Below are 24,316 nucleotides of genomic sequence, written 5' to 3'. Positions count from 1 at the left end.
AGAGGAGGAACTAGCTGTGTTTTACATTCCTCCCGGCTTGCTGCGGAAAGACGAAAGACATTGGCATAAGGCCCTGTTAAAACAGAGTTGTAAATGTAGCAGCTCGTTGGCAGACTGCCATTGGAGGCGGCCCAGACCTTCTTTTTTTTTTTTTGGCATCAGGGGAGGGCTGATGCATCCTGGCAGCTGGTGCGGACCAGTCTCAAGTTCTAACAAACTGTTTGTCCCCACAAGACGTGGTGAGGAAAGATGCAGAACAGCGGTAGCACCACTTAACATTCCTCCCTGTACATAACCCCGGCTACCACCACTCCCCCTTCAGTCCCTGCCAATCACATCACCCGAGACTTGCTGAGTACCAATTTACCTCTTTATCTGCCCGGGTTCAAGATCATTCCCTCAGCTGGGTTAAATTAAAACACGCCGGAGCGTTGCCAACTTTCTATCCGCCGATTTGGCAAAAGCATTTGCTTCTCATCCCTCCAGTATTAGCGATATTGATAGAAAGGCTTTTCATAGGATTCGGGGAAGAGTTTATCTTCCTGGCCAGCTGTTTGGATTACCGGATGTATTTATTTGTATTCACATCTATTAATTTGATAGCATATGGCTTAAGCAGTACTCCTTGCTTGGATGTATTAGAGGACTTTTGACTGATAAAACGGGATATCGTAGGCAGTCAACCGAGAATCCCTGGCCTATTCAGGCCAGACTGCTGCTAAAAACCATCTGTTTATTGGTCCTGTGACTTTTCTGTTACAATGGGCTGAGTCAATATTTCTAAACTCCTATTCAAATATTATTAGAACCTGGTATTTCTATACATGGAACTGACTGAGAGAGATATAGTATTTCAATTTGGCCTCCTTCCCATATTGCCAGGCAGGGGCCGTACTCTTGGGATGCGAAATTGATGCGGTACAAAAATGCGATAATGCGTTTTAACTTCCATATGAATAAGTCATGCTTACGGGACTGATTAACGTTGCACTTTGGAGTGCGATTTATGGGAAGACTATTTTGTCAGAGCAGAAAAACTAAACCCTGTTGATGGGTGATTTTTCATTAGAATTTACTGGTAACTAACTAGGAACACTGCAAGACAAAAGTTACAGTAAGGCCACTCCAATTCAATTTGTTGATTCTCATTTTTTTTTCCAGAAAACATATGAAGTGACGGGAAAAAAAACAGGCCTAGGCATCCAGCGATAACTCTAAAAGTTAGGAAATTAACCATAAAGTGAACATATCAGGCTGGTTTGTTTCAAACAATAAATTTTTGATTTTCAATCAAACCACTGCATTGTTAGAGGGAAAAAATGCAACAAAGTTAGGAAGAGAATGACTTGCTTTCTGAAACTGTTGGGGCCAAAAAATATAAACATTTTGGAGCTGATTCAGAACCTGAATACTTTTTTTTTGCAAATCAGAAAAAGATGAAGCAGGCAAATCCGAGAACCAGTTGATTGAATTGATGTGGCCTATGGTAACATCTGATATCAGGGCAAATAGTCAGTGTTCATGTGTACTGACCTTGACATTGCTTTATATCCAGCTTTTATATTTAGTGAAGCATGTGCTTTGCCTGGGCTGCAGTTTGGCACAACCTGCAAGGTGGCAACGTGGCAAGTGTAACCATTGGAGATTTGGGGCATTTACCTCCATTTTGTAACAATATCTCCATCTTGTATAACTAAGGCCACACCAATTTAATTTGTTGGTTCTCAGATTTTTTCAGAAAAAATATGAAGCGACAGGGCGAAAAAAAATAAAAATAAAAACAGGTCTAGGCATCCTATTACAGGCTTAAATGCTACAAAATGAGCCATGAAGTCAACACAAAAGGCTGGGTTAAAATTTAAATATTGAATTTTGAACTTTTAATCAAACCACTGCAATGATATATGGGAAAACTGTAACAACTAGGAAGAAAAGGACTTTCCTCAACTGTTGGGGGGCAAAACATGAGCATTTTTCAGTTGATTCAGGACCAGAATCAATTTTTTTTTTTGCAAATCAGAAAAAAACGAAGAGGCGAATCCGAGAACCAACAAATTAAATTGGTGTGGCCTAAGCCATTCCCCAGTACTATACATTGCAGAAACAGCTGTTGCTATTTGACATGGGTGAAATTGTCAGAGAAAATAGTCCGTGAATCATGGATAGGTTGTAACTAGGCACTTCAAAATGCTTCTCCTCTATCATTTTCCAAGTGGAAATCATAACTATTTTGCGTGAAGTCCGCTGAGGTATTCATTATCATGGACATAAATGGGACAAATTTCTAACTCCCTTTGTTACAATAGATCGTCAAAATTTGGCGAGGCATCGTATTAAGTTGCCTCATGGTAATTATAATGTTAATCAGACATAACGATCTGTACAGTCAGCATGAAAATAACAGGGTGACGAAGGGAAAAATACTGTGATACTAAACATGGTGTCATGTGTATGATTACTGTTAATCGGTACTTGGGACTACCTCTGACTAGCTGAGGCCACATCAATTTAATTTGTTGGTTCTCGGATTTTTTCAGAAAAAATATGAAGCGACAGGGCGAAAAAAAATAATGAAATAAAAACAGGTCTAGGCATCCTATTATAGCTATAGCCCCAAATGCTACAATAGGAGCCATGGAGTCAACACAAAGGGCAGGGCTAATGTTTAAACAATGGATTTGAACTTTAAATCAAACCACTGTATTGATAGATGGAAAAACTGTAACAACAAAAGGACTTTCCTCAACAGTTGGGGGCAAAATATGCAGCTCAAATATGAGCACATTTGAGTTGAATCAGAATCTTTTTTTTGCAAATCAGAAAAAAGGCGAATCCGAGAACCAACAAATTAAAATGGTGTGGCCTGAAGCTGGCAAAAAAACAGTGTAGAGAGGACGCATCATTATAATGACTAAAATATGGCCTCTGAGCTTCTTCCATGAAGAGGCAATAACACGTGAGAGGACATGGAGTCTGCTCTGTCGTAACCTGTCATTATCCGCTGACCTCACACTTTTATTGTCACTTTCTAATGCCCTCCCCAGGGTAGGCTTTACGTGAGAGAGGGGACAGGTGGGCCTTACAAACAATTTCACACCGCCGTGGCCGGAATAATAACCCGAATCATCACCTGTACATCCGCCATTGTTGCCACCACAAACAAAGAGCCGCGCTGCCAGCAATGCGGTTGCGCCCTCGGGGGTTAAAGTCTCCGGGTGGTGCACATTAGGAATGATGATGGGGATCCTCGCTAATTATCCCGCCAACCAAACGTGCAGAATGCCGTTGGGTGTAATCACACATGCTAATCTGGCATTTTAGAGTCATCCAAGTGAGGTGTTGTCGCAACGATACCAATCGTCACTGCAGGCAAATTACAAACGTACATTCCTTGTGCGAAAAAAACACCAGTTGGGACCACGTAGGTAATAACAATAAAAAAGAAAGTCACTTCTTGAAAGTTCTAGTTAAAAAAGCCGTCACCACAACTGTCAGGAAAGTTTACACACGATTACCACACAGGATTTGCAGTGGGAAAAGATGGCTTCTGATGAGTCATCTAATAGTAATTGACATACACACTCGACTGTTTTTTTCTGTAATGCATGACTGACTCCACATGTTCAAAGTTTCTCCGCAGAATGTTGTTCAAGAGCGTAAAAGCATGCTCGAGTCTTTTCTGTATGTTTGTTTATCAAAAAAGATGCAGTATGTATTTTGTGTTTGTTCTTAAGTACAACATGGTAAGAATTACAGCCGAAGCACTTAAGACAAAAAGACTCTGTATTTAAGATGACATTAATCTCTCGGGTACAACATTGGGTGTCCTGTTTCCCGGGTATTTTATGCGTGGCTAATTTTTATCAAAGGATGCCCAATCGCATCACCTTTTCTCTTTGTGCGGACAGGTGTTCCAGAGGGCATCATCCATTCTGCCCGACAGCCCACAAAAGAAGCCTTTATCCATAAGTGGGCTGGTATAATTTTCTCACTTGATTAGCTAATATCTATCATCTGCCCAGCGGAATGTTATTCATGACAAGGCTGTCTGTCTGCGGACTTCAATTTACAAAAAAGGTCACTTTGGTAATTATACGTTTCACTCGAGTAGGTCTTTTGACGCGATTAAACCCAGCGTTAAAAAGTGGACTTTCCACCTTGTCAGCCCCCCTCTTAGATCGTTGCGTAGGATAAGGCGGTTGTTTTCCGTCGGTAGCGCTTCGTGCCTGGGTAGAGATGAAAAATCCTGCCGCAGCGTTCGTTTGAGTCCGTTTTGTAACACCCGATCGGGCAAATGGAGCAACATCAGTGGAGAATCGTCATTGGGGGGAGGCAGTTTGACGACCCAATGCATACATCGGCCGCGCCATTTAGAGGTAATATTTCTAGCTGGCTGCACAGGGAGGAAGTCCAGACAATGCGATGATTATCTCCCGACGTGATCTTTCCCGCCGAGCCGCGGGCGTAAAGCAGTGTTCCATTATCGTGTTCAATAACCTGTGTCGTGTATTAACCACACGTTACACCTGCTGGGCCACTCCGTTCATTGTTCCTGCCTCCCCTCTAATGTCCGTAATAACAGCCTCCGTATACAGGGCCGTACTACACAACAGCTGGTACAGGGAGGGAAGCCGTAAAAAAATTGGTCACTAGAAATCAGCAAAATGACCAAGGCACTAATGTCTGCGTTTCAGTCTACATCACATTTCTGTTAAAGGCATCCTGGGCAATTTCAGGGCAACAAAACAAAACAAAACAAAAATTCTAGACGATGAAATCTGTATGACATTGCCATTTCTTACTGCATTTTCATCATCATTTCATACTCAAAGTGATAGAAATAGCTGCACAAAGCATGTAAAGTGAAGAATCCCTTTATTTTTCGGCACCATTAATACATAGTTAGAACCAGCTTTCCAATACATAACTGTTTTCTTTCAGCAACATCGCAAATTTTGTGACACACATATCAGTATGTTATGGGCTAGTGTTGAACATTTGATCATTCAACTTACAAAATGACCAGAAAATTGACTTTGAAAACCTAGTTTTGCTGTGGTTAGGGATACACTCACCTTTAACAATAAATCTTTAAAAAAGAAATCATCTTCTCTGAAATGTCTAAGAAAGGTAAGGATTGCTAATAAGTACAATGTACACATGTACATCTTTATCAGTGAAAACCTCTTATCACTTATCAGGTGAAAAATGCGGCACACATGATGGTGCATGTATTGCCCAAACTGCCAGGACTACAGATAGAGTGATCGCAGACAAGTGTCTGCCTTCAGTCTGTCATTCGGAGAATGTTTCACAGTTTTGTTCAACCAGTCATGTCTGCTACAAAGCAAAGCCAACCAAAACAAACAAACTCTCTGACACACCAAATTTGCACCACCAACTCCCAGCAATGCATTCATTACAAGGGATAGGTATGTGCAAGCAGGATAACTGTTTTGGCTATCAATCATTTAATTTTTTTCTGTGAAATTGATAAACTAAGCCATCCAAGGTTTGACGTCTGATTTAAACTTCCTTGTGCCATCCTAGAGCAAGGAGGTTAAACAAAGACCTTCGCATAGAGCTGGTGGTATACATACCACAACTACATGTACATGTACCATATTGTTGATAAGAACATTGACAGTTGCTCAGTTATTGTTTCATACTGATAGTCAGTGTTTTGCAAAGGTGTTTGCAGTCATGTGTGTCAGATATGTGTCAAAGGTCAAATCCTTTTCTTCAGCACAAATACCTAAAGTGATTTTAAAACTGAATTTTCTGGCCATATTCTTTTGATGTAGTAAGTTGAATCAACCATATCCCCAAGCATACTGACATCTTTAAAATGCAATGTCATCAATGGAAAACATTGCTAGTTTCATATTTAGCCTGGTTCTAGCAACATCTATTTATTGGTGGTACCAAAAAATAAAGGAACTCCTGGGGGGGGCGCTATTTCAAATGCGTCAAAGTAAAAAATGATGACAAAACAATTGCTAAACAGTTAGTGTCAATATCAGAGAGATTTCCCCATCCAGAACATCTTTGTATTGGTCCTGATCATGACATTGCATTGGATGCTTGAGCATACCAGCCTTCCCACATTGTCTTGTTTCAATCACGACTTTGGAAAATTTTTTTCCACCAGACTTCCTGCTTGTGGACAGACCCTCAGGAAACCGCAATGTCTGATGTCTGTTGTTAAAATGAGGTTAACCAGTACATAACTTCAAGACTTCCCACAGGATGTGTTACACCTTCCTGAGGATGTGTGGGTTAGGGTAAGGGTTTTAGCCTATCAAAGGACAAACATCGCATGTTTTGCATAACCCCCATGTAGGCCCTCAGACATGTCCTGCTTTGCATAACCCCCATGTCAGCCCTCAGACAAGTCCTACTTTGCATAACCCCCATCACCATAATGTTATGCAGGCTATACTAGTAGTTAGGACCATTGTCAAGATTGAAGACATTTACATGATAGCTGACAAGTAGTTATTTTAGGCAATGACAACATTCAGGAGGGTAAAAATGTGGTTTCTATTGACTCCCATTGGACACACATACTTGTAATGGCTTCATACTTGAGTGCACTTGTGGATTGTTTCTATGTATTTTGTAGGGCAGAAGAAAGGTCAACTAACAGTAGATGATAGGTAGTATATAGTATTTTTGTAATATATAGACTCCTAGCACTTAGCATTAGAATATAGCGTTCCAGTATGCAATACTCATGTTTTTTATCCTCTCCGTGTTGAACCGCATTTGGTCACATTCGTGCATTTAGCCCATCTGGGCATGAACATGCAATAAAGATTTGTATCATTTTATATAGCGACCAAAATCTTTGAGCTGTTTTAAAAACTGTATCAGAGTGGCAATCCAAACAAAAGGTGTGCTTAGTAGAATCTAGCCCACTACAAAGGTTTGCCTGCTTACAATTTATACTGTGCAATTGGCTGTAATTACCTCTAAGCACTGAAGCATTGAGGATTATGTGTGTGTTCTCATCTTTTATTGATGTGGAAAAGCTTGTGGTGGTGGGAGGGGCATGTGGTCCCATTATGGTGATAATTGAGATAATGAGCCTCTGTTGTACTCTATAAACCTTTAATACACAGTGGCAGAATGGCTGCCCTCCCCAGCCCCTGTGTTTGTTTGTTTAGAGAATCCTCCCCAGATGATGTGGTTAAATTCTGTTGTCTTTACTCAGTAGGGGAGCTGCCATCAAGTGGTCTGGATGCTGGTGGTGTTGTTTGGCTGTATATATCCCCTGGTTGGGTATGCAACAGTTAGACCTAGGAAAGTAGTGTTTTGTTTCATATCACAGTTCTAAAAAAAATTGTGGTTGGTAGGTTTTTTTTTTTTTTAGTTTTATTATTTCTTTTACATTTTAGCCAAAGTGATCCAACAAATACAGTTAACATCTTCCACTGCCTAAAAAGAAGAAGTCAAACCCAGTAAATCTAGTACCATGCATGTTGTAGAATATAGTATAATGCTAGACGTAGATATAGTCTCACATACCACTGTATTTTCTTTCTTATGTTGTTTGTAATTGCAATTAGCCCTCGGGCATGTATTTGCAATTAACTTTCACTGTAAAACAAAAATGCATCTACATGTACACTGGTTTTTGGGAGTCAACTAAGATGTTAGGTTGGGTTCTGATTTTTTCCAGGATATCGCTTACGCATCATTGTTTGGTTAGATCAAAAGTTATATTTCTCAGTTTTTCGTTCAGTTTTTCAGGGTTTCTGAAGAAAAAAATTGCAAAAAAAATACTTTTCAGAGGATTTGAAATTCAGTTTGAAAATTTATGGCCTTGCCAACGTTCGATCAAAAAAGTCTAGGATCGGTGTGTTTTATGCTGTAGTCGTTTGGGAAACTTGGAAACAAAACATTTTTTTTTGTGAAAAGAACAGCATTTTGTTTCAGATCATCTATGCCACTTGCTACAATAATTATTATAGAATGAAACTTTATTGCATGTTCATTCCCCGGGGGGATAAATGCATGGATGTACAACAAAGTACAATGTACTAGAGAGTACTACAACAATAGTAATAAAGAAAGGCTAACATCAGGTCTAAAGTATAAAATGCTAAAAAAAATATGTATAAAGTGGTATTGATCTAAGTTCTAATGGCTTCTTCTGTCTTTCTGAAACATTTCGAAATATACTTACATACTTCATTGCTGACATCTATATTTGTACATGATATGATATATTTAAAAGTGTCTCATTATTATAGTACATGTACGTCATCTCATTATTGCCTCCGAAATCGTTCTGCCTCATTAAATTTCCAGCAGTCATCTGCAGTAAAAGTTGATGGCATTTTACATGGGCAGCTTAAGTAGGATTACTGCTAGTGTAATAAAGCACAATTAGCGCAGCAACTATGACTGATGGCTGGCATTTCATACTGGGGATAAAAGAATATCACCCTTCTGGCGACCTTTAGCAAAGTGTTTTAAAAGTTGTTATTTTATGTCCTGACTATGAAACATCAGGTGTGTGTAAGCTGTCACCTCGGCCTCTTTTTTTTTTCTTGGCCTGTTCTAGCCATCCAGACTGCTCCCAATTTTGGACCATATGGCCACACCAATTTAATTTCTTGGTTAACGGATTCGCCCGCTTCATTTTTTTCTGATTTGCAAATAAAATAAAAATTCAGAATCAACTGCGAAATGCTCATATTTTGCCCTGAACAGTTGAAAACAGTCCTTTTCATCCTAGTTGTTACAGTTATTCCATCTTTCAATGCAATGGTATCATTAAAAGTTCAAAATTCATTGTTTAAATTTTGAACCAGCCTGGTTTGTTAACTTCATGGCTCCTATCGTGGGCCATAATAGGATGCCTAGGCCTGTTTTTATTTTTATTTTTTTTTCGCCCGCCCGCTCCATTATTTTTCTAGAAAAATCTGTTAACCAAGAAATTAAATTGGTGTGGCCTATGATCAAAAAAATTAAGTCGTGTGCCTGGAAATTCTGCTCCCATTAAAAGTTGCGCAGTATAATGTCTATATCATGGACTACAAACATAACAATCACATCATGACTGTATATTTGCTTTTATGCTCTTTGATCTTGATACTTGTGCAGATACACTCATAGTATCATGACATAATTAGAATACATTTATGCAAATCAGGATCTAATTTGCATAAGTTATGAGGAAATTCTATAAATCTGCTTCGTTCCATGATAGGACTATTCAAACTAGTGACATTGAGAAAATAGTATAATTGAGAATGAGAAGAACATTGGCAGATTTTAGTTGATATGTAAATGAAGATCCAATTTGCATAATTGGTGAGAAAGTGCTATAATTTCATCGTGGCAACTGCCAGGAATTCCATACTTGTGGCACTTGGAAGTTAAGTAAAGGGGAACATAAGATTTTGACCTCATTCATTTACATAATTTATGAGGAAATGCTTTAAGGGCCTTCTTTGTTTAAATAAGAATGGTAGTCATGGGGATATATATATATATATATATATATATATGTGAAAATCATTTGGCAAAGGTATGAGATCGCAGAAGTGTAGTCATGTGTACATGTATTTCTGTTTTCTTTATACAGGATAGGTGCTTTCCACATTGCTTTACAGGTGTTCCCTATACAGAATAACACACAAAGTAACATAAACATTGAAACAAGAGAAACTAGTAAATGAAAACCTTCTGCAGTGTGGAACAGGTTGATAGGTACCTGCCCTGTATCAATGTCACATGTAATGGCACTCAACTGGGAAGAGACTTATAGGGAAGGATTAGCACCCCCTTTATCTTCCACCTTCAGTAGTCCTCACCTGGTACAAGTTACAGCCAGTCTTGGATGCCTATCTTTGTGTCTAGACAAGACAAGACAAGACAAGATGAACAACTGCTCTTCATTTTCCGGAATTGTATTAAGTACTCAGTTAAACCGTTTTCTTTTCCTGTCGACCTAGTGTAGGGTACAAGAAACAGTACCTTTCTAAAACCACAAACGTTGGCAGATGTTAGTGTTCAGTTGTGTGGTAATTCCAGGTACAGTAACGGGAGGGGTCCAAAGTCCGGCAGGGGTCCAAAGTCCGGCATAGTTTTAAAGATTATTATAATTCTGTTATGCATGGGTGAATCCACATAATAAGAACAATTAGTTATGTAGCAAGACTTTGTGTAAAAAAATAACAAAGTCGGAAAGTTTGTCGAAGTTTATTGCTCAAACTGCTAGGGATTGAAATATTTGTTTGAATTTAACGCTTTTCGCGGAGGTTGACGAGAGAACGTGTCCAGCACATAGCCTTCAGAACTGTCAAATCATTCATCCTAAAGTGTGACATGTGCAAAGATTTTACCACACACGTGAAAGGTGATTATTATACTTTCCATAGAAAACACACCATGGCTTGACATTGTCTTTATCCTTGGAAAATCGAAGCTTAAATAGCGGGCAAATGTTTACACCTAGCGGCCCGCCATCTTTACTGAGCCGCTACGAACAGGCAGCCGGGCGATACAACAGAATGAAGTTTGTAAACTCGTCGGTAGAGCGCCGACTATTCCGGAAAATCAAACCCTACCTGTTCAAAAATCCCATAGTCACTACTTGTGCCAAATAATTATAAGGCTGAAAAGACCATCAAGGCAACCGAAAGCGGGTATATTTGGGCGCACGCAGTTGTAAACAACGCCGCCATTTTGTTTCTTAGTGGCGGGGTGACTTAGCTTTCACCGAGGGAGACTTGTATCTACGAACATTGGAAAAAGTGGCGTAATAAAAAATATGGCACATTTTTGGGACAAAAAAATAGTATTACAAACTTATAGTTTTATTATGTTTGCATGGAGTGCTGAAATAGTCACAGCACGGACTTGGTTGTTACGTATGCCGGAGTTTGGACCCCCTTTTGGTGTTGGAACGTTCCACGAGAACGCAAAGCAAAAACCTGCCGTGATTCTCGTGTGCTGTCAAACGGCAGTGCGGAACGCTACCGTGAAATGAAATATACGTCTGTACAGCTTAAATCACAGATATATTGCTGTTTCAAGATCTAGCCTTATTTTTTTATAGGTTTAGGGTGACATGTACAGTAACAAAATACGTGCGTCAACACGTAGAACAGTATGCCGGACTTAGGACCCCTCCCGTTACTTAAGTTGACACCAGGCTAAATTCAACCGGTTCATCCCCGCTAATTATTCATCCGGTTTTATCCGGTTGTTAAAAGTCTGGTATGAAAGGTGTCTCAATTCAACCAGTTTATTCCTGCTACTTATTCATCCGGTTTTTAAAAGTCTGGTATGAACTTAATTCAACCAGTTTATTCCCGCTACTTATTCGTCCGGTTTTTAAAAGTCTGGTATGAACGGGGTCTTAATTCAACCAGTTTATTCCCGCTATTTATTCATCCGGTTTTTAAAAGCTCTGGTATGAACGGTGTCTTAATTTAACCAGTTAATTCCCGCTACCTATTCATCCGTTTTTTAAAAGTCCGGTATGAATGAGGTCTTAATTCAACCAGTTTATTCCCGCTACTTATTCATCCGGGTTTTAAAAGTCTGGTATGAACGCTGTCTTAATTCAACCAGTTTATTCCCGCTATTTATTCATCTGGTTTTTAAAAGTCTTGTATGAACGGGGTCTTAATTCAACCAGTTTATTCCCGCTATTTATTCATCCTGTTTTTAAAAGTATTATATGAACGGGGTCTAAAAGTTCAGTCAGGTCACAACAGAAGTTTGACAGTTCCTTGAACAATTGCAAGGCCTAAGGTCGGCAACACTTGTCAGTAGCTGTGGTTGGGTCGCCCAGCTGACATGATCGGATGCAAAAAGACGCCAAACACTACATATGATTCTTTCTCAGCCAGGAGGGTTGTATTTCCTGTGGTAAAGGGACACCCCTCCCCTCCAGCCAACCCTGTTGATAACCTCTGGTAACTTTCCACCTAGTAAATTACCAATACAGTTTCCTGCCATTAAGCCTCCGCAGATGGGGTACGACATCTTTAAAACCATGTCAGACAAGATGTCTCATGTTTACAGAAACCGTGTCAGACCCTGCTTTAGGTTTTTCACAATTAGACGACCGCCAGGAGATTAACAACAGCAATCTTACACAAGGAAAAAAACCTGGCCTGTTTAAATTGGTTTGAGACAATGGTGCCAAATGCTTGTGTAAACTTTGGCAGGTACTGTAATGGAGTAGGAGCAGCTGTGTGTGAGCTGCTCCAAGGGCAGGGAGAAGTGTTTACAGGAAGGACATCCGTACCTTTCGCTGCTGTAGGTCCACCGCGATTTCGGGCAACAAATATAGGATGAGATGCCACAGAGTCAGTACGCGCAGAAAGTAGTGAAATTTGTTGTAGCCTTTCAGCTTCATCTTTCATTGCCTGTATTAAAAAACATTAGCCAGTCTAGATGCACCAATGTCGCTATATAGACTTTTTAAGAAGGTTACTATCACAGAGTCTTCAGAAGACTTGAAATACTTTGTAAACTTTGTAAAAAAAAGGGGGTGCCTGGTACATACTCTTCAGAGCTGCTGACAGATAGAGCTCTGCTTTCGTATCAAGAGAGTGTGGACTGAAATGATACAGGTACAGCGGTTTGTGAAAATGTACTTGGGCAAGTGCAGGAATGTGTTGATGTCTCGTGGGACTGTTTTTTCCCTGGCATACTGCTCTGGGAGGATTTACTGTAATTCCTGATGTTTTTTTTTGCGGTGATTTTATGTTCGTGGGTTTTCGTGGTCACCTCTGTATCACAAACTACCGTTAACAAATAATTCACAGACTCTCTTTTTTCTGCACCTGTGGCCATTGTGAACATATAGTTCCGCGAACACCTCCATTTTTCTCAGACCACAAACTTTTGCTACTGTGAACATGGACTGAAGCACAGTACTGTAGTGGAAAGATTGAGAAGTTCTTTGCGTGACATCTCTGTATCGAGATCAAGATAGGAATGTCTTTGTTCTGTGACCAAGAGTCGAATCTTGCTCGGACATAAAGCTGTTGTTCCAATGTGACATGTTTTGTCATTAACGACATCCGCCATATGGAAATTTCAAACACCGCCTCTACCAAGCATTTGTCTCAAAGTTTCACAGTGTATGGTAACGTCCTTTGGGGACTACAAGATGGCTTTGGACCAAGATTTCAGAATCTAACCTTCATCATTTCCTCTCTAATCTTCTGTGTGTTTGATTTGATAAAGATATCCGACATTTTTTAAATGACAGTAGTTTCAGAAAGGGTCAGTTGGCACAGGATGCGAGATGACATTGGCACCAGCTGAAAGAGTACTTGCATGTTTGAACACAATTACTTTATTTGAACCATTCTTGATTCATAAGAAGCTGAAATCAGGCCATTTTTCATTGAGGTCATGAGGGGAGATACAAAGATACAGTTTACATCATTTAAAGTCCTTACAATACTGTAAATAAGAATTTTTTGCGACCCTTTTGTATTTGCGGTTTTCTCTGTCATTTCTGTACCGCAAACTTATCATTCATTACCGTGAGCAAATAATTTGCTGGCTTTCTTTCTTTTTCTGTATCTGCCGCCACCACGAACATATAGTTCTGCAAACATGTTCATTTTTCTCAGACTGTGAACTTTTGCTACTGCGATCATAAAGTGATTTCCAGTAATAATACTGGTAGTTTGTGGTGGTTGATGAACAGGTCAGTGGTTGACCTATGGTGACAATCAGCAAGTTACACAAGTTGTTCTAGAGCCTGCAGCCAATCAGAATCATCTGTCATGTGCCACTCAGCGGCAGGTCATGATAACATTTATCTCAGTGGAACAGATTTCTGGGAAGTCAGCGGGTTAGTTGGCACTTCCTGCTTGTACTATTGGTCTAACCACCTGCCAGGCAAGCACAACATGCCATGCCAACACACGGAATTGTGCCAATTCTTGGGTTTCAGTCACGTGACCCGACCTTAGCGACGGGTGTTATCCGCCATGTTGGTGTACCTACAACCCCGCGTAGCCTATGCGCTATGTACATGGTTCATTGTTTTGTAGCTGGTTGCGGGTCAAAAAAAGTGATAAACACAGTGTACCTTTTCAATGTGTGCCAAGGTGATTACAAATCAAGGAAAGGACCAAGAAAAAATGACCGAAAAACATCGCAGATTGTGGATTTTTGCGATCAGCCGCGGGGATACGGCCACAGAAATATCCCGAGATTTTGGCGAGTTTCTATCGCCAAAGACTCTGGGCAAGCTTCACCCGCCTGGGTCCGACACAATGTTGCCTGGGTCCCTACTAAAAAAAACCTTGGAAGAAAGAAGTACAGAGATTGGGACGAAAGCAAAGAACAGAAGGAGGGGCGAGGGCCGAAAGGGCGAGAGAACGCAACAAGCGGGCCGCGGAACAGTCGGGTCTGGCGGCTTGACCGGGCGGGGCTTCTGACGCCAAAAGCCGCCCGACGCCACACAATGCTGCTGGATATCGCGTACGTGATCTTCCCTACACCGAGGTCAGAAATGTTCCTGTACATGCAGAAATGGCACACAGGAATTTCCATTAAACATCGACAAAACAATAGTTTACACGGTGCAAGTGAATTTATTTTGATACACGTGGCAGTCTGACTCAATTTGAGCCTAAGTGCTAAAACTCCGAGTTCACCCTGACAGCCCAACAAAATTACCGATCTTAGCACTAAAATTGCGTTAAGATTCTGCTTATCATGATACCCTAATATTGTAATGTCAATGTTCACAAGCTAATTCATGCATAGGTTGTGAGAGGTTACCCAAAAACTTTTTTCACGGCAAAACTACAACTACGGGTACGTAAACAAAATTATGCCCGGAGGCTCCCCTCCCAACGCCGATGATTTACTCCCGCAAACTCGAGGCGGCCAACAAAATTTCTGTCGACAGGGATGACAAGCCGTCATGTGAAATTCTCATTCTAATGGGGTTCCAAAAGAGACATGAGTACTTTTTGCTTGAAAAAATATTCATGAACTCCAGTTTGTCAGCGGCGAAACCGAAGGGGCTAGATGAAAGTGCACAACAAAGCCGCCGGCGGGCATGAATCAAACTGGCATTTTGCATTATTACACACAGAACCCATAATTTTGAAACAGCAACCGATAGTAAAACAAGGATTTACATTACCAAGAAAAGCTGAAACTTAGGCTTACCATAATTTGATTGGGGATAACCCGTCCGCTCCACTCGAAATTGTTGTTTACCATTCCGCTACGCGAGTCATAAGTTGTCGCGAGAAGGAATCAGACACTGACACGGGTGACCCGCGCACAGAGAACTGTCCAAAACACACTTCCCAGAACCTCTCTCTCTCTCTTAATTCATTTATTGAGAAAAAAAATAGACTAGAGTGACCAACATACGGATCCTGTCCACTGTAGGACTGTGAAGGAGATACTAGTAACGTCAGTCTTTGAAGTTCGTTCACACATACGCAAGTTTTGTCGTCCTATATCCTTTGTCATCGTATCCTTTGACTTCCTATCCTCTCAAAAATGTACAATTTCATTGAAAACCTTGTCATCTGTCATCATCAAAGACTGCAGAATTATCGTGTGGCTGTTAATTAAGTTGTATGGCTTCGGTACCAATGTCTTGACACTGCATAGCACTACACCGAGGTACACCAACATGGCGGCCGCCTGTATTACGCAAGCCCCGTGACGTCACGTGAAAGCCGAGAATAAAAGCCACTAATTTGGAATTCATCCATTCCAGCATTGTAGCCAGTGTCCGTCTTTCCATCATTTGAGGGAATTTTGACACAGCAAACAAAAATTTTGACCAATCCGTCATCTTTGACAGACAAGAAAGAATAGGCATGTAACTGTTAAGATATGGAAATACATGTCATTAAACTAAGCTAACTGAGCTAAGTCTACCAACAAAATTAAATTTGCCCCTCAAAATGCTAGCTGTGTTTCAGAGGGTTGAGATTTCAAAATTTTCTCCTAGGATTTTGCCAAAGCTCAACGTTGTGTTAGGTCAAACAAAATTGCGATGACGGAAAAAGATTTCAGGCTTGCTAGAACTCTGATCCATCCATTCATTAAGTTAAACAGTGCTGTAGCATTGGTGATGACTACAAAATGTCATGGCGTACATTTATCTATACATGTTAATAAGTACTTTCCCAATGATTTATAACTTTCGGTTGCAGTCTGGCAGTATGAAGGAACTAATTCAATGCTTCACTGGAGAGTATTATACCCCGGGAGATGGGATTAAGTGAATGGCAAGAAGCCAGTGGAGTTGTTTCCACAAAATTAAATGCTTTTGTCAGTATTGCCAGGCTTTCGTGTAGGATCTTTAGTGCTGATCAATCATAGCAGTAACACAGATCTTACCAGCTTGCTCTGCCCACACCATAGGGCCACAGCAAGTCATTTTTATGGATGACATCAGCGCGTGCATTAATTTTCACCTAAAGCCACACCAATTTAATTTCTTGGTTAACAGATTTTTCGAGAAAAATGATGGAGCGGGCGGGTAGAAAAAAAAAATAAATAAAAACAGGCCTAGGAATCCTATTATGGCCCAAAATGGTACGATTGGAGCCATGAAGTCAACACACCAGGCTGGTTCAAAATTTACACAATGAATTTTGAACTTTTAATGATACCATTGCATTGAAAGATGGAATAACTGTAACAACTAGGAAGAAAAGGACTGTTTTCAACTGTTCAGGGCAAACTATGAGCATTTTGCAGTTGATTCTGATTTTTTTTTTTGCAAATCAGAAAAAATGAAGCGCGCAAATCCGTTAACCAAGAAATTAAATTGGTGTGGCCTGATTTAAAAAAGAAAAAAAAAATTGTTGCCCTCGGTGGTCAATGTGCCAAAAATGGGTAAAGTATATCAAAAGTCAGTTCGGAGACCATCAGGGATCCAGCAAACTTGAGGCACAATTGCTCACATTTGATACTGACAACTCTACGTTGTTCCATCGCATAAGAATACCCTGTACTGTGGTATGTTATACATGTAGCTGCCCATGATGGTACAAGAAGCCATTTTGCTACAATTGTCCTAGTTAATTGAGATGTATTTACAAGTACCGATAATACTGTTGAATACTAGTATACGAATAAAAGACCAGTTGTTGGGACATCATGTCGCCTCAATTTGAAATTTGAAAATGAAGAAATCTTGGTTTCTTTGCCCGCCTTGTTTTCCCCCCACCATATTGCATTAAAGTAGGGGTCTGCAGAGGATGTCATCCATAGAATTTACTTGCTGTGGCCTCATCACTTTTCTGACTGTTACCTTCTTTACTTGGGAAGTTGGAGGAAAGCCAGTCAGTTGGGAGAGAAGAATGTTGGCCAGGGTACCAGCTACTGTTCCTAATCATACCCCCCTTCCCTTGGGAGAGTCAACAATCTGTGTAGGCTTCCTCTTTGTGAATAAGCCCACAAAAATTTCACTTTTTGGATAACATCATCTGGAAACTGCCAATCTGATGTGGAAAGTGTGGAAAAAGATAGGGTAATGAATAACCAGTAATAGTTTTCATACTATGGAGATGACAATGTTGTAAGAAGCAACAGAACTTTTTTTTTTGCTTTTATTATCTTCTTTCAAGTGTTGTTCTTTGCTCATAGCAATTTGCAGAAGTTTTCACATTGTCAGATATTGTTGCCAGTTTATTGGGAGGAAAAAGTTTAATCAGGTTATTTTTTGTTGATGGTGGATACAATTAGAATAATATGCAGAACAGCTGTCTATTAAGATTCTTTTGAAATTTTTGTTTGAGACGTTTAATGATGTGTCATGTCAACTCAGTTGGCAGGTTAGCAAGGATACTGCTTGAAGTTAAACCATTGCTTTGAAGTACCAGTACATGTAATTTAACTGAAGATTCTTCAGTAGAAAATGAGGCTCCCAAGAATGTCTAAAACGTGATCGTTATGTTGACAAATGCTTGTTTGGACCAGTTACCAGCCGTAAGTGCTCGGTCTTGAAAGATGTGTCATTTCCAGAGGAACACTCTAGACAAAACAGTGATTACTGGGAAGACAGATGCAGGCCCTCTGGCTACCCTGTTGTTGTCGTGTGTAATAGTATAACACAGGCCCCCATTTTGATCAGTTTAAGCAGGAACCACAAGTGATAGGCTTTCATCGGAGTCCCACGGGGCGGTTGGAGGGTGTAATGAGCAGCCACTGAGACTCCACAGGCTTCCGGCTTCCCTTCCCATCAACCCCTGGGTGAGGTCGTGACCCTGACCTGTCATGCAAACGTTTTGATTGGCTAATGAAGTGCAGGTGAAGCTGGTGACAGAAGGGTGGAGTGATTGAGGACAGGAAAACAAGTTTGCAACAAGAAGACAGACATCCAGGCTTGTTTAACACTATCAGCTCTGCTTACACTGATCACATCGTATCATCTCATAAACTTGACATCATCAAGTTCATGTGTTCTCACTTTCTTTAGATTTGGTCTAGGAAAGCTAATGTTATGTTTTCTATCACAGTCCTGAAAAAATTAGGGATTCACTTTTTTCATTATTTTTTTTTTTACTTATACATGTACTATAGATGATACTAGAGTCAAAAAGATCCAACAAATGCAGTTAATATAACACTGAAATACATCAATGCACTCATATTTGGACTAAAACGTTTTCCAGTTCTGATTCATTCCAGTGTACCAGTATGCACCACTGGCTACTGAGGCACCGTAGATGTTTTGGAGTAGCCATATACCTGTATAAAACATGCCGAAATTTCTTTGCATGAATTTGACAGCTAAACATGGTTACTGACACTTAAGCTATGCAACAGCAGTGTTTCTTGGTCAAACAATAAAACATGCTAAAAAGTGTTAGTTCTAAGGGTACCGGTATTCATGACATGAGATCACTTACATTGTTAATCATTTTCCCAAATAACAAGTACAGTACAGCAGGGTTAATAAGAAACATACTCGGTCTGTTATTCCAGACATGTATCTGTTGGTACTTGTGGGAGTGATATTATGGCATCATGATAGTTTTAACGACTGCCCCCTTCTGTTTTAATCACTGCCTTTTAATCACTAACCAATTCCACATGACTTTAACTGTATTGAAAACTCTATACATACATGTACATGATTATAACCTTGTCCCTTGAATATACAGTGGGGCTCCAAATACCACCTGTATATGCAGGTTAGTGAAGGTAGAATTAGAGCTGTGCAGGTATTTCTGATGTCTACCTGCACCTAACCTGCACTGGTCCATGTACTGGGTATATGCAGGTTAGTGGAGGTAAAATTGGAGCTGTGCAGGTATTTCTGATGTTTACCTGCACCTAACCTGCACTGGTCCATGTACTGGGTATATGCAGGTTGGTGCAGGTAAAATTGGAGATGTGCAGGTGTTTCTGATGTCTACCTACACTGGTCCATGCACCCTTTTGTACTGACCATATACATGTAAGTTTGCAGAAAAAAAATTGAGCCCTGTACAGTAATAATGAAAGCTGTACTTGTTTGTGTAGATTGTACTGTAACATTTACTTAACCTGTATTTCCTGTCTCTGTGTTGTTTCTCCAGGCAGAGGAGGAGTCCAGGAGGAACCAGCTGATGAGGGACATGGCCCAACTCAGACTGCAGGTGGGTCAATCCTCGACACTGCTGGCTCAGTTTTCTACCATCTCTAACTTTGGCTCCATTCACACTAGGATAAAATTGTCAGGATCGAGCCAAATAGATTGCTGGTCAACTTTACCCTAGTGGGAATGCTTCCTATGCAGCTCAATTCCAGATTAAGCCGGTCAGCAAGGTACTAATCATAGCTGAGACGGATTTTGCAGAACCAAGTTGGATATGGAAGTGGTCTTTGTAGACAAGTGATCCTCTTGTACAGAGCACATGGCGACAAGACAAGACAGAGAACATGAAAACTACATCAAAACTTCCACTGATTTTACAATAGACTGCTTGCGTGACCCAGCCAGTGCCATTTTACATTGGGCAAAGATGTCATGCTCTTGAAATCAATGGCAAACTGGCTGATTCCTTCATCATTTCTTGCTAGTTATCATCAAAAATTTTTTTTACGCCACACGCTTGAAAATGATGAGAGGTCATCATTGGCAGAGATTTGGTCATGTGCGGTTTCAAATAGTGCCCAAGTCGCATTGGATAAGTGGTCGGTTAAGGCAAGTCCCATAAAGCTTACGCCTATGGGACAAAAGTTGGGACTGACAAAAAGCGGTCGTTAAGTCCAGAGGGCCGGCTTACAGAGGTGGCTTACAGAGGTGGTCGCTTGGACACGTTTAACCGAATGTTTATGTTAGTTTAGGCAGCCTGCCTGGTACAAGTCCAGGTCCAGATTAACTTGTTGGCCCGGAGGCAGTGATGCCAGGTATTCCTAGCCCACAGATTGCAAGTGTTTCCTGTTATCAGGATGAAACCTTACCACTGGTGCCACTACCTCATGATACTGGGGATACAGACAACACCCAGGAATGCAGTAATGAGCATAGCCTCGCCACGCCGGTCTACTGGTTCCAGTTAAGAAGGTCAAAGCCATGGGGCGGGTTGTCCCACTGGGAATCGGCGGTTAATCTAACCGGGATGGCGTATTACTCCAATTAGGGAGGCATAAGCAGGCAGGCTCCAAGGCTATCAGAGGGTCCTGGCTTTGACAAATCGGAAAGCTGGATTCCCGCCATACATCACCATTTATGAGGCGGAGCCTGGAAGGTGTGGTGAGTGAACTGTGAGGACATGACCCGTGGTCTAGAGGATATGCCATAAGGGACGTCCTCTGTATGTAGTGAGGCCATGTTGGTTTGATTCTATGGATGACATCCGCGCGCGCATGAATTTTCGGCCGTTTCCAAAAAAAAAAAGTTTTCAACCATACTGTAAATCGTACAAAACAGTTGCAAAATGAGCAAAAATATACCATATGTTACAAAAAAAAATTAATGAAAACTATACCAATGTCGTAGAATGCCAAAATCAAACGAAAAAAGATGAAATTGTAAAGAAATGAATTTGAAGAATAGATTATTCGCCAAACCATATTCTGTGCCATTTGCTCAACCCTCATGACCACGTAGATTTCATAATGAAAAGAACTTTTTTTTTTTTTGCAAAACTTTTTTTTATTCGCACGCGCGCATCAGTTTTGGGGTTCTCGCAGGATGTCATCCATATAATCAAATCAACATGGCCTGACTGGTAAATAAAAAAGGGCATGGATCAGGGCTGTCAAAGGGTTTCAGAGTGGCAACAAAAGTCAGTTTTCTGTATGAGGAGTCATGCATACCGGTACTCTATTTCAGCTTAATAGCAGAATTCCATTCTTTTGTTTAAGAAAGATACATTTGTAATTCCAATTTTAGGGCAGCAAAACAAAAAATATTCTGGATGTGAAAATCTGTCTCACATTTGACATTAAAAAAATGCCGTTTCTTAGGACCTTTTTGTTATCATTCCATACTTGAAGTGTTTGAAAAAGCCCCAAAGCAAGCTACATGAGGCATCTCTTTAATTTTTGGGTTCTACCGATAAAAAGCTAGAAACACCTTATCAAACAAAACAAGCAACCATGTTCCGTCAACAATATTGCATTTTTGCCTTACAGATATCAGTATGTTATGGGATAGGATCGATTCAACTTGATACATAAAAAGAATGACCAGAAAATTGACTTTAAAAATCCAGTTTTGGCACCCCGAAATTGCATTTGATGCCTTTATAATTAATATTGAGAGAGATTCACATGAAACACTCAGAAAGTAATGGTGAAAACTAGATTATCCATAGTTGTCCTTTAATACGTACATGTACTACCCCAACCTACCTACTAAATATCAAAACCATAGCATGTCCACAACACGAGATATCACACCCATGCACATGTACACTGTCTCCTGCAGTACTGTACAAAGTCACTAGATTTCCCATAACTGACAAGTTGCACACCCCTCCTGTTACAGTCAGTGGTTGCACCTGTTCATGCTCAGGTGCATGCTCTGCAGGGAAACAGTAATCTGCCAGGGGGCAGCTTTCATCACAAAGCAGGTGCCACACACAAATCATGTGATCCAATCAAATTAGTCAGACAAAACATAAACAAAAGACAGTCTCGTGGGATCCCCTGTGTCAACTACTTTATCAGTGGCCATAAGTCTTTAGGCACCCAGAGGTGTGTGTGTGCCATAGGGACCAGGGGAGCAAGACTTTCCAGTCCTTCGGGAGAGTTAAAACTGCATGCAGTGTTCCGGGCAAATTATGGCAGCCCGCATTATGATTGTCTCCCATAAGATTTCATAGCTGGAAAAGCCATTTCGACTCTCTGGCCTTGTCAAGAGGCTAAAAAAAATGGAATGATGTAATTAACAAGCCATAAGGGACTGTGGAGGACAAAGTCGGGTAAGTACAGATTTAGTGGGTAGATTTCCACTGGTCTCCTGTGAGGTGTCTTGCAGAGAATTTTGGGCCGGTAGGATGGAACAATTAATTGGAAACATTGTCATTTGCAGCAGGCGTAATCTTTCATCTAAGTCGTCTCCAATCCAGGTTTGACTTTGGAAATTCCCATTTGCAATTTTGCAGCAGAGGTACATTGTTTCAGTAAACCTTCAAGATAATGGCAGTACTCACTGCTAATGAATTTAGTTTCTGTGTCATATTGCTCAACATGAATAGGACAATCTGATATCTTCATGTATTGTAGGAATGCGTACATATTTCAAGATCCTATTCTGTAGAACTCTTTGCGTTCTGACATCCCCAGGGGACCACTGTTGTAACCACTGTGCAGTCTAGACAAATATTGCTAGATGGCATCATATCCACAAGTGACCATAATATACTGCAGCATTTTATTGTTTAACCCTGCTGCCTAACCCTGTAACTAATGGAGAATTGGTAGACAAACTACTACTGCCTTGGTATGCAAAGGTTAATAACTTAAAATCCTGTTAAAAAGCGTTACAAAATACTGTCCATCATGGTCATCATTCCTGACTGATGTTAATTAATTTTGTTGTTCTTTGTTGATTTGATTATATGAATGACATCCTCTGGGAACCCCAAAACTGATGCGAGCATGCGGAAAAAAAAATTTGGCAAAAAAAAGTTGCCTTCATTATGAAAACTATGTGGTCAAGAAGGTTCAACAAATGACTAAACACACAGAGTACGGTGTGGCAAGTAAGAGACATTTTTAAATCACTTTTTCTTTGGAGCTGATTTTGTCATTCTACTACATTACATTGTAGTATCGTCTTTCGATATTTTTTTTCTTGCAACTTACTGAATATATTTGCTCCAAACTTTTTTTTGACATAGACGAAAACTCATACACACTTAGATGTCATCCATATAATCAAATCAACATGGCCTTAGTACAGCATACCATGCTGAAGTAAACAAGTATGAAATTGCTGTTCCCTACAGTCAGAGGTGCGACAGCTGGAGGGCAGCCTGCAGGTGACAGGGCAGGCGCTGTCCCCCTACCTGGTCCCAGATGCCGGCGTGCTGTGTGATCACATGCCCATCATCAAACAGCTGGCCGCAAGTGCCAGGTTCATCATCATCATCCCCAGGACAGGTGAGATAACTTGAGGGGGCCCGCAAGCCCTTTTCCTTAGAGCGTAATCGGCCGGTTTAATTCTACATAGAGCGTAGACATACCGCTGTAATTCAACGTAGAGCGTAGTTGGTGCATTTTGCGTAGAGTGTATTTGCCATTTTAATTCTACGTATTGTGTTGTAGCCACTTGGAATTTATCATAAAGCGTAATCGAGAGGTTTCCGAATTCAGCGTAGAGCGTTGTCGGGACCCCCCTTGCAGGCCTCCACTTGAGTCTAGTGGCTTGTTGAACTGATAGATATGATGAGTGTTCTAGCCAGCATCTGTCTTTTCGTCATTTGACAGAATTTTGCCGTTTATGTCAGACAAAATTTTTATGTCCTGTCTTCTCTGCCATGAACAGTGAGAGATAAGTTCTTCAGGCCTAGGAGAAAAGAATGTTGTGTTTCCTGTTTCCCATTATAAAATGTTTTCCCAGTTATAAAACATTGTACAACTGGTTTTCTAACATTGACATTGAAAATAAAAGTGTCCTGTTGCAAGTTTTACTTTGTTAAACTGTATTGTATAAGTTGGACCCCTATATAGATATCACTGACGTCTAAAAAAAAAAGGAAAAAAAAAAGAAGATAATCCATACCTACTGACCCTAAGTTTTTCAGGACTGAAACTGGAAACACCACATTTTTTTCCTAGGCCTCAGTGAGCTTAAACTAGATTAAGATCACTTTCCTTGAATTCTATACTCTACATCTTA

The 24,316-nt window shown here is 40.5% G+C and overlaps 1 protein-coding gene across 1 annotated transcript in view; it reads left to right on the top strand.

Annotated features, from left to right (window-relative positions):
- The window catches only part of LOC109463144 (protein SMG5-like), a 75,672-nt gene that overhangs the window by 44,743 nt on the left and 6,613 nt on the right, over positions 1-24,316 (top strand). Inside the window, exons 20-21 of the mRNA XM_019759862.1 lie at positions 19,560-19,619; positions 23,424-23,577. Coding sequence (XP_019615421.1) covers positions 19,560-19,619; positions 23,424-23,577 — 214 coding nt within the window. The remainder of the gene's footprint in view (positions 1-19,559; positions 19,620-23,423; positions 23,578-24,316) is intronic.

This window comes from Branchiostoma belcheri, unplaced genomic scaffold (assembly GCF_001625305.1).
Source record: "Branchiostoma belcheri isolate BF01 breed outbred unplaced genomic scaffold, Haploidv18h27 scaffold122, whole genome shotgun sequence".
NCBI classification, from domain to species: domain Eukaryota; kingdom Metazoa; phylum Chordata; class Leptocardii; order Amphioxiformes; family Branchiostomatidae; genus Branchiostoma; species Branchiostoma belcheri.
Note: the sequence above shows the minus strand (reverse complement) of the source record. Positions and strands in the feature narration are given on the sequence as shown.